Here is a 13,203-nt window from a genome sequence, read left to right as displayed (position 1 = left end):
GTAAAAATGAGAGATTGGAGGCACATAGGAGGCTCAGCGCATCATAATCTTTTCTATTCTACCGTCTAACATCATCACAAAAGATGGACATCAACAGACAGAGATATGAAACTCATCCCCTATCACACCATTCAGAAAAGCTCATCTCATAATTCATTGTTGTCGGTGGCTGATTGTGCCAGCGTTTCCCCCTGTGGGATTCAACCTGTTTACAGCCTCGGAGACAAGACTTGCGGAAATGAACAGCCAGCGGGATGGGACAACAATGACAAATGATGCGGGGATATATTCAACATAACGGTGTGAAATTAGCAACATAGCCTACCCTAAGCTGACAACTCAGTGTGTTGACAATATATACAATGTACTCGAACAGCCATTTCAATAGTGGCAGTGTGACAGGTTACGATACAATAAAGTCTTAGGAAACAGCTCATTAGCAGTATAGATGCCTAGCTAAATGTCTCTACCTGTCTATGTCCATCGCATGGAAATGAAACAAAAAATTAAACATGAATTGATTCTAGGTGGGACTGAGTGACAGCACCTAAACAGCTGGCGCCGCCTGAGAAACCAAGGGACATACTCTATAAGCTTCATAGAATATGTCACTAAACAAAGATCACTTATCAAGTCCCTGTTCAATGACTGACATAAATCTGAAGCTTGATCATCATTCCTCCTTTGTGATATTTTGTGAACATGGGGACAGGCTATTACGGCAAACTCAACATATTTATAACAGAGGATTCAAAAGACCATTTGATTACTATACTACTATAGCCCAGCTGCCAAAGTATCCCTGATGGTATTAGGGTGAGGGAAAAAATGAATTTGTTCTGCTAGGATGGTGAGTAACAGAGCCTAAGTAATGTGTAGAGTAAGCTTTGTTTAACCCCATTTTGGAAACTATGCAGTTGTTCCCAGTCTTCCATTTCCACAGAATTCCTCAGTAGTGCCTCGTCGTTCTCCAGCTGGCTGCTGGCTGACATGTCCAGGCTAATGATACTCTCTGATAGGTTCCTGCTAGGCTGATGTTTTCTAAACTTCTGAAGCATGGGGAAAGATCAGATTCCCCGCCCCTTTTGGTAAGTTTGACTCATAAGTGGGGGGAATTCCAACAATCACCCCAGATCAGCATCTATGGGTAACTTCACCCTACTTCCCTCTGGCCAGAGATAGGGAATACTGGTCATAACTAGGCACTTTGGTCAGAGATTTAGTCTTTAAGGTTATTTGCCAAGTCTTGTACCAAAGAGCTGGGAAAGATACAGCTGACAACTCCGAAGCAGTAAGGGCTTGGTGAATTTTGTTCTGAATAAAACAATCTGGAGAGTTTCTAGCTTGCTAGGTTAATAATAGCCATATAAAAATTGTCAGTAGAAAGCATGAAATAGGCTTATGTAGACATATTTGGAAAACCACACTTAATGACTAACCCATCTTTGTAATATCTGTCTGAATCAACTTCTAGCCTGCTGAGAGGGACTGCATTGAATGCCTGTTATGGCTGTTAATAAAGTGAAAATACCATGTCTCCACCCGATAATGAACACAGGGAACCCCGCATCCACCTGAAACATTTTCCATCTCAGAAAGTTCAGGGAATGAGGGAAATATGAGCACTCTTTAATTCTGTCAACGAATACTGCCTGCTGTAAACAACCACCAACATGTTTGCATCAGTCATGGTGGAAATGGAAATCTCAAACACACACACACACACCTGGGGATGTATTCACGAGGTGGCATCACAGGGCACTCAGTCATGCATAGAGAGCTAGCTTGAGCCTGTGGAATAAAAACACACACTGTGCTCTGAATGCAAACTGACTCCTCCATTCTCCTCTGGACTGCACTAACTAGGCAAAGCTAAGCCCACAGCCGGCTCCATTTGTATCAAATCTAAGAAAAAAATCTTAGTAATGTATCTGGTTCTGGAAAGGTGCATCTGATCTGATTTAAGCTTTGCATGAGAATGAATATTGTGTCTAGACATATTAAAATGCTTGCCCTGACATGTTACTGTTTCACTTGTGGCTTTTTTGCCCAGGTCTAGGTCCAAGGCCGTCCATGGACTGCCTTGTCAAAACTGTTTGGCATCCTTTAGTGTGACAGAGTGCAATGGATCAGTCACTTACAATAAGGAGATAGAATCTCCAAACAGCCAATGAGCACTCTAAGGATTGTCTAATCTCATTCACAGCCATTATGGTTTGTCTGTGAGCCAAGTCAAAATAAACAGGTTATCCTGTTTAGTTTGTGCTCCCAAAGCCCTGCTGGTTCTAAGAATTCTGCCATGATGTGCACACATTTAGCCTGGACCTGGTGGTGTGCATGTTGTAGCCTAAGCCCTATCTTAGGCCCTGGGGAAAGTATTAAAAAAAGCATTACTCCATACAGCACATTGCAATAGGCTGATGTGAAGCAATATGAAAACTGAACACTATTTGGTCGAGCAGAGCACAATGGAAACACCACTAAAAAAGTGACCATTTAAAAACTGATGCATGGTCATGTAAGTATCATTTCCAGGTCTATGTCGATGAAGAGTACACATATACTTTGTGCAATTGTGGTTAATGCAGAGTGGCTTTTGGTTTACCAACCTCCTTCACTGCCTGCTCTATCATCAAGCTCTTTCCAGTGAGGCTAGTAGTAGCAGGTTGGCTGGCAGAACTGAGCAGAGAAGCATGGCAACTGGAACAGCCTTCCAGAAAAAGGAGACTATCCTAAAATGGAAGCTTGACGCCAAGAACACTGCATAGGAAACAACAGACTGTAGACGGTAAATTGGCACAGCAGACTTTGAGAACAATGTTACCACCCTAACATAAAAGCAACACAACTAGGCTAGCTATTATACAGGACTCTAGTGGTCTACCAGTCTACCCTGATAACTTCTACCAGCTCTGTCCGGCCAAGCAAGCAAGATCAGGTTGGTTGAAGCTGGCAAACTGGGGGAAAAATACACTGAAACTCTTCAGTCACATTTATTATACAGCAGCTTAACTCAGCCTCCCCCAATGGACATTGTGTTTCCAAACCAAGAAGATGGAAAATGACAGTGAAACAAGATAAAAGGAAAAATTAAAATATTCTAACACTGAACCTATACGCAATTTAGCTATTACACAGTCACATAGATTTACCAGCCTCTCCAGAGTGGCTAGACTACCATTTTCCCACAGCGCTGTCCAGATAGGGGCAGCTAAGACCTGCTTGGCTAGTATAGGGCTCTCTGCACAAAAAAGAATGTCAAACAGGGGCATATAAACGGCCTTTCAGGAGAAAGAAGTGAGGCAACATAGTAAACTATTATACAGTAGCCTATATCTGTGACAAAATAAGACAGAAGCTCTGCAAAGAAAATGACAAATTGGGGATCCAATGTGTTGAAATGGGTAAAGGCATTGTGACACATAAAGGTAGATAAAGTTAATGAGCAGGAACTCGGAGATCTACCATCCTCCCCCAATGATCATCATTTCCCCCAAGCTCTGTAGAGCCTGCATGAAGTTGGCTAGCAGCCCTCTGCCAGGGGCTTTGGCCAATACTGAGGATTAAAAACCCTGTAACTCTATAAATACACCTACCAGACCAACGTCAGCGCCCAGCCAGCCGCTACACTCACATCTCACTGCTGGATGGCTCGTGTGTTTTTCCTCTTTTCTGCTTCTCCCTTGCTTTCGCTCTCTCCTATCTTTCCATGTCTCAGTCTCTCTCTCTGTCTTTGCTTTCCTGTTTCCTCTGTATCCCTCTCTCGGTTTCTCTCTCCCTCTCCCCTCACCTCTCTTCCCTCTCCCTTTCCCTCTCTTACTCTCTCGCTTGGCAGGGCCTCTTAATTGGAAACAAGCTGTGAGAGGGCTTTCAGTTTGAGGTTAAAATTGCATCTGCCCTGCCTCCTGCCGTGTCTTTTCTGCTCTCTTTTGGCCGTATTACAGGCTTGTACACAGTGGCTGACTGTAGATGTATGAAGGACAGAGTGTGGGAGAGAGGGAAGCAAAAAGTTGACTGTACCAGCTGGCTGGAAATAGCAGGGAAATGACAGATAGGCTAAACAGACAAAAACGAAGACAGAGTTCACTTGCAAAATAGAGCATTAGATAGAATATAGACATTTTAGACCTTGAACTAGGCTACTTGCTTAGCTTTAATCTCAAGATATTTCAAAGATGTGTAGGTAGCAACAAATAAGGCAGCGAAGAGCGACATAATTGTATCATATTTGTTAGCTGATACTTTTCTAACTTGAGATCTTTTTTACAATGTAAGAATGCAATAATGTCTCCTGATCCAATTTTCCCCACTTATTCACAGCATAGCCGAAAGTTCCTTGTTGCTGGTAATGTAGTGTAGTCTGTCTCATCGAGTGGATGAGCAACGTTCATCAAAGTACCAAAGGAATGCAGGAATCTCGAGTTTAAAAAAAAAAACATCTTAGAAAAGATAGCCTAGCTAACTCGCAGAGTCCCCATGCCAATCACCACTAACAGAAACTAAATGAGCCAAAAGGAGAAGTAGGCAATGAAGGACAGTTATTTCCATTTTCATTTAGTTTCAGCGTGTTTTGTAAAGACCATAACATCTTAAGAGTGAAAATTAGAGTTAATAAATATAATGGGTTAGCAAAAACACGCTAAAATTGCGACCAACACAATACAATGACACAATATACAATAGAATTTATTGTCAATAACTAATGGAATTTTTCCCTCAAATACGCCCACACACAGTATATCAACAACCCCCATATACAAGCCTCGGCCAACATCTGGAGAATAAAATCTCAACTATTACACAGGAATTACATGGCCATTACATGGTCATTATGGTGAGAGGCTGCATTCAGCCTGTCACAACTTCCTTGTTGTCAGTGGGAGAGGATAAGGGGGATTTATTGTACAAAGGGCCACAGCCAGGCACAGAAACTATTACTTCCACCCAGTTAGACCACAGACTGCACTGTCTGACCCATAGGGCTGCATAACGGGAGGTTGCATCTCAGTCACAATCACACACATCAACCTGTGTTGAGGACTGACTATTAACAGAAGACAAGTGCAAAATAGTGTTTTCATGGCCAACATTGGTGGATTGGTTATTGATTTATGCTTTTTGCAAGCAAGCTGGTAGCAGTAGTGTATGTAAAAATCCCAAATCAAGCACACTTGCAGCTGTTAAAATATTTCAAACAAATAGGCCTGTGTCTTCACCCAAGACAGTCTGACAGTTGCTTAATCCAGGGGGGTGTTTTAAGAGCTAGGCCTATTTAGCTTGCTTTTCAAGTTGCAGTAAGCCACATACAGCTTATTCCTCCTAGTGTGTTGTTTACAGCACAGCGCCAGAAGGAGACACTCTTTGGAAAGTTGAATCATGACCCAACAACAAATATTGATTTCCTTGGCAACTGACTTCCTTGACTACTGTCCCACCCATACCTTTGGCCCCTCCAAGTCCCATGCCCTTGGCAAGCCCTGCGCAGCTGGGTACCAGTCCCTGGATACAGAACAGGCCTGGGTCTGATTACCATTTGAAAATGATTCAACTTCTGGGGACTGATGAATCAATCTTGTCAGGCATAATGTAACCATTTGGATTTCCCCAAAAAGGCAAAACCCCACCCAACTTGCACTCCCAAAAGGCTAAATAAAATGCTCAATGTAATGAATTCCATGGTCCACTACAGAGCGGTGACTACAACGAGGAAAAACAATTTGAATAAGGCCAATATAGCCATAAAACCATGAAGGACATCATTTGTGATAACCAGACCTAGGCTAAATGTTATATCCATACCACTGTCCTTCAATGATAAAATAAATTCAATCCATATTTCATCTATAAAGCTTGAGCCTCTGTGTTTCTGTTTTCTTTCTTTTATGACATCTGTGCTTTAATGAATAGTATAGAGTGGCGAGTTAAGACAAGGACATGAACGATAAGATAGAAAGGATAACAGACCGGGGGCAAGACTCTACCTTGAGTACATGGCATAGTACTATGGCCAATATCACCACCCCAGCATCTCTGTTTCTATCATCAGTTCATCTGTATTTGGAAATGGCAATTGACATGCTGCCTTCCACCAAAGGCAACAGCCCTGTATCCCCTAAACAAATACACTGACACACATGCCAAGAGGTGCATTAATCCAGAGAACACCATCCTCCAACACAGTGCCAACTGCCAAGCCACATGCTTCCAACTGCATTTGAGCCAAAGTCAGGACGCCTAATCCAGCGTCCAAGTATTTCTGTTGTGAACCACCTTGCGGGGAATTGGGGAACATTTAAGATAAACTGATTGCACTGGATATTATGGGGCCCATCACATCTGGAGCATCCTTGGGTAATTAGCCATAATGGGGGTAAAATATGAATGTGATCAATTATTCATTTATCAGTGCCAACAGCATTTCACATTGGCGGTCATGTATCTGTATATATTTTATTTATTTTAAAAAAAACCTCTGCGCTGAGTTAAGAATGTCTTGCTTTAAAAAACAGCAATTTATTTCAGTCTGCCAAGGTCTGAAAATACAACAGGCATGAAGTCTGATGTAAAGAAGAAGCAACAGTGGTCTATTGCACACACAACCAAAAATGATAGGAATATTGCAATAGATGAGTCTCAATAGCCTAAAGCAGTGTTCTGTAAAATCACTGCACATGGACTGTTTTTTACCAGATCCAATCCAAACAAAACTTAGAAGATCTGGCTGAGAAATAGGCTATACTTTGCACTCCTCCAAGTACACCAACCTTGGAAAATTTGGCTGGAATGAAAACTTTAGTGTTTAATTACACCTAGTTAAACAATCCTGTAGTGTGTATCCACTCTAGAACTAACTAAAACAGTAGAGCAATGGATGAATACTAAGGTGGGACCTATCCTATTTGTCTTTGCAACCCTTCCAGGGCACTATAAATGAATGGATGGTGGAAAGTCCATTATTCAGTTTTCCAAGGGCAAAGGCAGATGAGAGCAAATTAATCTTAGATGGGCTAGGTCTAGCCAAATAATGAGGTAAAGCTACAGGCTAGGCCGTTGTCGCTAAATGAACTACCGATTTCCTTGATTGATACTCTTTTTAAACTATGCAAGCCAGGGCAGAAAACTACTATTTTTATTTGCCAACCGCAGAAGCTGGTGGATTCAGCCAGATTATTAGCTTCGCACGGCGCGTTAACTTTCCAGACATTGTTGCGTCCTCTACCAGGACAGAGAGGAAGAAACGTCTGGCACCAGCAAATTGATTTTATTTAATAGAACAGGACTTCTGCAGTGGACTGGGGATCAAACCAAAGCCCGCTGACTGATAACGATGTGGCTTACTGAGGATGTACTGACTGAAAACCACTGCACATAGCCTCGCAATGAAACTAAGCCGACAAGGGCTAGTCAGATACCCAAAGAGAAAAGCCAGCCTCTTCCCTCAATGCTACTTAATGACAGGAGGATTAATTTTTCCTTTGGGTTATGGCTCTGATGCCACCCGTCTCACTGCGTGCAATCACTCCCAGGCAGCACTTGGCACCAAGCAGTGAGCTGGCAGAAAGAGGGAGGGAGAGAAAGAGAGAGAATATTATTCTGATGAACCAACGAATGAACCTCATAATCGGATACCTACCTACACAGACAGACACAAACACAAGAATCCTCTGAGGATCAACAGCAAACAAACATATTCGACACCCTGACAGGAAAACACATCAACGCTGTCTTATGATTTGAGGACAGAAAGAAAACACGTCTCAGTCATTCTCACTCTAATCTATATTGCAGTCAGAACCCAAACAGACCCCATAACAGGCTATGAAAGTCTGTCACCCAAATTGAACAACTGATGACACTGGCTGCAGCAACAACACAGGAAAGGGTTGACATGGGGGTCACTCACAGCAGGAACCCCTAACAACGGAGGGGTCACGCAGGACACAGGTTGGGGCCGGGGCATTCCTGGCTGATGGGGTTGGGTTTGTCTGGGAAATGACTGAGCAAACAGGGGCCAGAGGGGCTTCCCCTAACTGGCACCAGTGCTTTGTCCACGCTAATCCACCCCAAAGAGCCACAGTCAAACACCCAGCGCCATACAGTCACCAGTAACAACACAGCACAGTCTGGGGGGACATGAAATGAATCCCACTGGCCAAAGCAGGGAGACAGACGCCAGTTTGCTCATCAGATTTGGGCCCAGAAAAACTGTATGATCAAACTGTGGGACTGGGTGATGATGCACAGGGCAAGCTTTAGGTAATGTGCAATATTGCCTTCTAGCTAAACAACATCAATGAAGGATGAACTGGTCTTCAAAGAACCGAAGCATAGTGAAAAAATGTTGTTAGTTAGAGTTGTTGGCAAACAACTGCTCATGCTACTTTGTATCAGATTGCTGAGTGGGGGTTTTTGTATTCAGAGGGACAGACACAACTGCGGTCTGGGGGGATCAGGACTGTTAAAACATTAATACAGTGGCCCATGTGCCCTATCATTACATCAAATCTACTCATGTTTGCCTGATGACGCATACTGTGCAAAATAAAGTCATATGAGGACAATTCAGAATGTGACATTTCACAATTATTGACTGAATCATCTCTATTGTTGTCTAACAAAATAGACTGACCAGAAGAAAACGAAGCATATCATGGAAAATTCCAAACAGTCCTCAAACCATGTTGCATTCAGATTTCATAACAGACCTCAAATCCTGGTATGAAATGATCTGAAACCCAAACTGAACAACACTGGCATCACACTGCCCCATGTTCATGAAGTATAATGAAGAAACATGTACATGATGTCCCAAAATCTGTGCTCTTAAGTCTAATAGCCTTAATCTATAGAGCGCTTAGAAAACAAAGTGCTTTGCAGGATATATAAAATGGAAGCAACAAATAAAAAATAAACGGGAACATAAACATGAATAGAAAGAAATGGAATAAAAAACATTTACCAGTGTGGTGAATGTTGGGTGGGGTAGGGCTATGGACCCAGGTTAGGGTACAGTCAGATCATGCAGCCAACTCAATATACTTCATTATAGTAGCCCAGTGGTTAGAGAGAATGTCCCGTTACCTGGAGGTCTCAGGTTCAATCCCATGTGTCCTGTGTTCTAGAGTAAAACACTGAACCCCTACCTGCTCATTCATTGCAAATTACTCCGGATAAAGAGTGTCAGCTGAATTCCTAAAATGTAATGTAAGACCCCCATAAGGGTAAAGCATCAGGACAAAACAAAAAGTCAAGATATAATTGGAGAAAATAAAGAAGAGAGGATACTTTCAATGGATATTAACCCCTTGCACCCCGAACATTTCACTGAAGCTATAGCATACTAATGAGTGAAATATTCAAACCCATGGCGCCATTTTTTATGACTGCACCATTACATCAAATGGAAAAAAATCTAGATGTTTGTACCATTTTATACACATGTCCCTCTAATTCAGCATGACATATTTGGTATCTTTGGAAACCCTGGGATCTTGACTAGGATTTAAAATGAAGCTCTGTGGGTTTGAACAAAGCTTGGCGGCGAAACATGTGTTTGTAATGATGGTGTTGCATGAAACATCATGCCCATAAAGCAACCATGTGGTGTGACTCAATCAAAATGGGTTGAGAGACTGTGTCTCTTGCTGTAAAGTTGGGGTTTACTCACTTGTCATACTCTGTGTTGTCTCTATCACAGCGCGCATCCTTGTGTTTCTGCCAGTCTTTCCCGTGCTTACAGGTGGTGAGGAGGACCACATCCTCCGAGTTATGGACATGATATAAAGCGTTCCTAGTGTCTGAACCTATTCCAGTTAGGTACCTCTTCCCCTTGAAAACAAGCACGTACTTCCTGTAAGGGGGAATGGAATTATGTTTCAGGTAGCCCCTGTCCCCGCCTGTCCTGGGGTGGTCTTTGGAGAAAAGAGGGATGGAGACGTCAAAATTGGGCCGGAAGTTCTCGGTGCTGATGCTGGCCTTGGCCAACATGGCGAGGCCGATGTCGAAGCCCAGGTCTTCCGTGTAGTCTGGCCACGTCCCGGAGTACAAGTTGAAGATGATGTGGTTCTTGCCCCCGTTCCACAGAGGGAGGCTCTGGATTTTTGCTTTCAGGTTGTGCACATACTGGGGCGAGAGCTGGTCCCGGTCCAATGTGTCCAAACTCAGGACAAACAGACACGCCTGTCCTGGGTCAGAAGTGTAGAACCTGGATCCCTCGATGGAGGACAAGATGTTCTGGTAACTCTCGGACATCTTCTCCCCCTTCTGCTGGGGATAGACGTAAACTTTAAACCCGTTGCTTTTACACAGGGTGAAATCAAAGCATGAGTCCATCCTGCAGCGTCTCCCGGTGTAAACGCCTGAGACAGCGTCCCTCTTCTGCCTCGGCGATATGTGCCCGTTGTAACCGTCGCTCTCCTCTTGGTTCCAGGGGCTGAACGGCTCCAGGGCTCCCAGGAAGCGACGCCAGTGCGCCCCGGGGTGATAACCGGCGAGGCTGCGGTCATCACGCCGGCTGGGACCCCGTCTGGATAGCGGGACTTGTATCCCCCCAAAGCAGAACAAGAGAATGAGACACGCACCGGCGGAGAACAGGACCAAGTACCGTTTTTTGGCCTGCATGTGTCCTACAGTCTGGGATAAGATGCCTGGTGATAAATCCAAGAAGTCCCCAAGTTTTGGTTTCACCACCTCCGACGGGAGCGCTCCGCCATCTTCCCCCGGGCTGCAAGGGTTTTACGCTCACGTCTCCCACCTTCTGCTTCAGATGCCTTTCACAAGTCCGAGAATTGATCCAGTGCATGTGGGCGATTTATAATGATCATCCACCTCTCTCCTCGTCAATAATTGTATCGATTAACTGGCTATGGTTACAGTTTCTACACAGCAGAGTGATCCAGTCGCTCAAGTCAGGGCATCAAAAGTGGCACCCTACTTTTCTTTGTTTACGTTTCCTTTGCCCTAAACGTTCATTTTCAGCATTGAGGGTTCATAGCTAGAACAAAACGGTAACTGATAATAATGTCGCACAGAATGGCCACAAACTTAAGACTGTGAAGCAGCAAGGTGTGTGCAGACTTCTTGCTACCCTAACTAATTTCCCTCCTGGAAATTAGCGACCAAGCGGGCAGCGGAGCCCGATACATTCAACATACCCAATCTCAGACATTGGCACCATTCTTAACCATGAACATACCGAAACATATAAGTACTAGTCACTCTGTTTGCTACCGCTGTCCAGATAATTTACACAGCTGATGTAGCTAGCAAGCAAGCTAGCTGGCTAGTTTAGGAAATCAGTCCCTGTTAGCTTGTTAGCTAAGCGGTCGTATCAAAGTGGCTTTGGTTGCATGTAAACTGGAGAGGCAACCAGTCTCCTCCTCCTCTGTTCCTCAAAAAAAACTCACAGTCACTCCACGCGCACAGAAATTATCTCTCGATGCTCCCACGAGACTGTGAGGACGGTCTCTCCGTGAAATATGCTCAGTCGGGTAAAGTGTTTAACTGGTGGCTCCAACAACAAGAGGTGCTCTCAGAGATTGCAAGCCAAGCAGAGCACAGCAGTCCCACCACGACGGCCGCCGATGATGTGACGTCCTTCCACCACGCACGGTGTGTTTCCATTGGCTCCCGTCACATCCGCGGCGGGCGGGGCTTCCGCTGCACCCATTCACAACCAGAGAGAAACTAGCAAGGAAGGGAAGACGAGACGGCCCCTGCACAGATTCACCAGCAGAGCCCTGTGAACTGGAATCAGTGGCTTCAGTGGCTTACCTCAAACTTTTTCAGTCCAAGTAGGCTATAGAACTATAAAAGAACTAAATTGCAGTAATCATGTTTTAGAAGAATACATATTGCAGCAAAATGTAAATCCCTCTAGGAATATTATAGGGATGTTTGTGTGATGTCATCGAGGATAAACTATATAAAAAAGTACGATTAACAATTCAGGGTCTTCAGCAATAACCCAAAACAGAATAGCCATATCACTCAACATATCTGGTTTGATTTCTGCCACATTTGAACAACACATTAATTGCTAATAATTTACTAATTAATGCATAATGTGCTTACCCCATATAGGCCTACTCATTTTTTTCAATGTAATGTTTCCTAGCTTATCATTCCACATTCCCATGTTTTTTGTGTGTCCAAAGATGTGTGTCCTGTAGCTGAGACTGACCTCTGACCTCCCTGTGTGTGTGTGTGTGTGTGTGTGTTTGTGTGTGTGTGTGTAGTCTAATAGTTTAGACTAAGTTGTAATAAAATAGAACAGAACAGAATAGAATAGGATAGAGTAGAATTTGACCTAAAGGGAATTTCATCTTGCACAAGTGAAGAAGGTACAGCAGGACAATGGCACCACAGTGCGTCAGCCAGGTCTTTTCTGGCACGTATTACGCCATGAACTGTTTTCACAGCTGCCGTGCCCTGAAAGCCCACAAGTGATTTTGCAGAAGCGAGGGAGAGAGCAAGGAGGAATTTGAAGCCGCGTTCCTCAGGAGCCGTGGACCAGCCATCCGCGCTGCCGCCGCTCCCCATGGACCACTGATCAAAGACAGGGAGGGATATGATGGCCACCTCCTCTCTCTCTCTTTGTCTCTCTCCCCTCTCTCTCCCCTCTCTCTCTCTCTTGCTCCTGCTTTTTCTCTCAGTCTCTCTCTCTCTCCTCCCCTCTCTTGCCCTCTGGCATTCTTTCCATCCCTTTCCTCTTTCATCCCTTCAGCTGATTTACTAGGGGAGTGCTGCTTGTGGCTGATCCAAATAGATGGATAACTCTCAGCTCTTGCCACTACAAGAGATCAGATGCGTGTTATATGTCACTGAATTTTAATGCCAGCTCTTTAAAGTGCATCCATATGGAATATCCATGAGGAATTGTGTCTCTTACTTTACAATCTGCAAATTATTGTCGGGCTTCCAACAGGCTTACTGGTATGCCTCGCTTCCAATCCATGTGATGAATACAGAATAAGGGCAGATAAATAGAAAATGCAGACAATTGGATTCAAGGAAAAAAGACATGTAATAAACATCTGCGGGGGCCTGGTTTTGTCTGGCTATTATCTGCAGCTTAATGAGAATGTGGAGATGCTGTCTCCCTGCTGTTGCATTGTGTTTGCTGAGCTGAGCACTGCCCAGATTTAGAGCAGCAGGGTGACTGAGCCAGAGCAGCACTCCCACTGTGTAATACATGCAACCATG

The 13,203-nt window shown here is 44.0% G+C and overlaps 1 protein-coding gene across 1 annotated transcript in view; it reads right to left on the bottom strand.

Annotated features, from left to right (window-relative positions):
* LOC139647801 (exostosin-1a-like) overlaps positions 1 to 11,518 on the bottom strand; it is a 49,487-nt gene extending 37,969 nt beyond the window's left edge. The window contains exon 1 of the mRNA XM_071523774.1: positions 9,668 to 11,518. Within this exon, the coding sequence (XP_071379875.1) occupies positions 9,668 to 10,620 (953 nt within the window). The 5' untranslated portion in view covers positions 10,621 to 11,518. The remainder of the gene's footprint in view (positions 1 to 9,667) is intronic.
* Between the last annotated feature and the right edge of the window lie 1,685 nt (positions 11,519 to 13,203).

Source organism: Centroberyx affinis, unplaced genomic scaffold (assembly GCF_046629955.1).
Source record: "Centroberyx affinis isolate AG114_WGS23_722 - 3 ecotype Tasmania unplaced genomic scaffold, CSIRO-AGI_Caff_v1 ptg000102l_1, whole genome shotgun sequence".
Taxonomy (NCBI): Eukaryota; Metazoa; Chordata; class Actinopteri; order Beryciformes; family Berycidae; genus Centroberyx; species Centroberyx affinis.
This window is presented reverse-complemented; position numbering and strand designations above follow the sequence as displayed.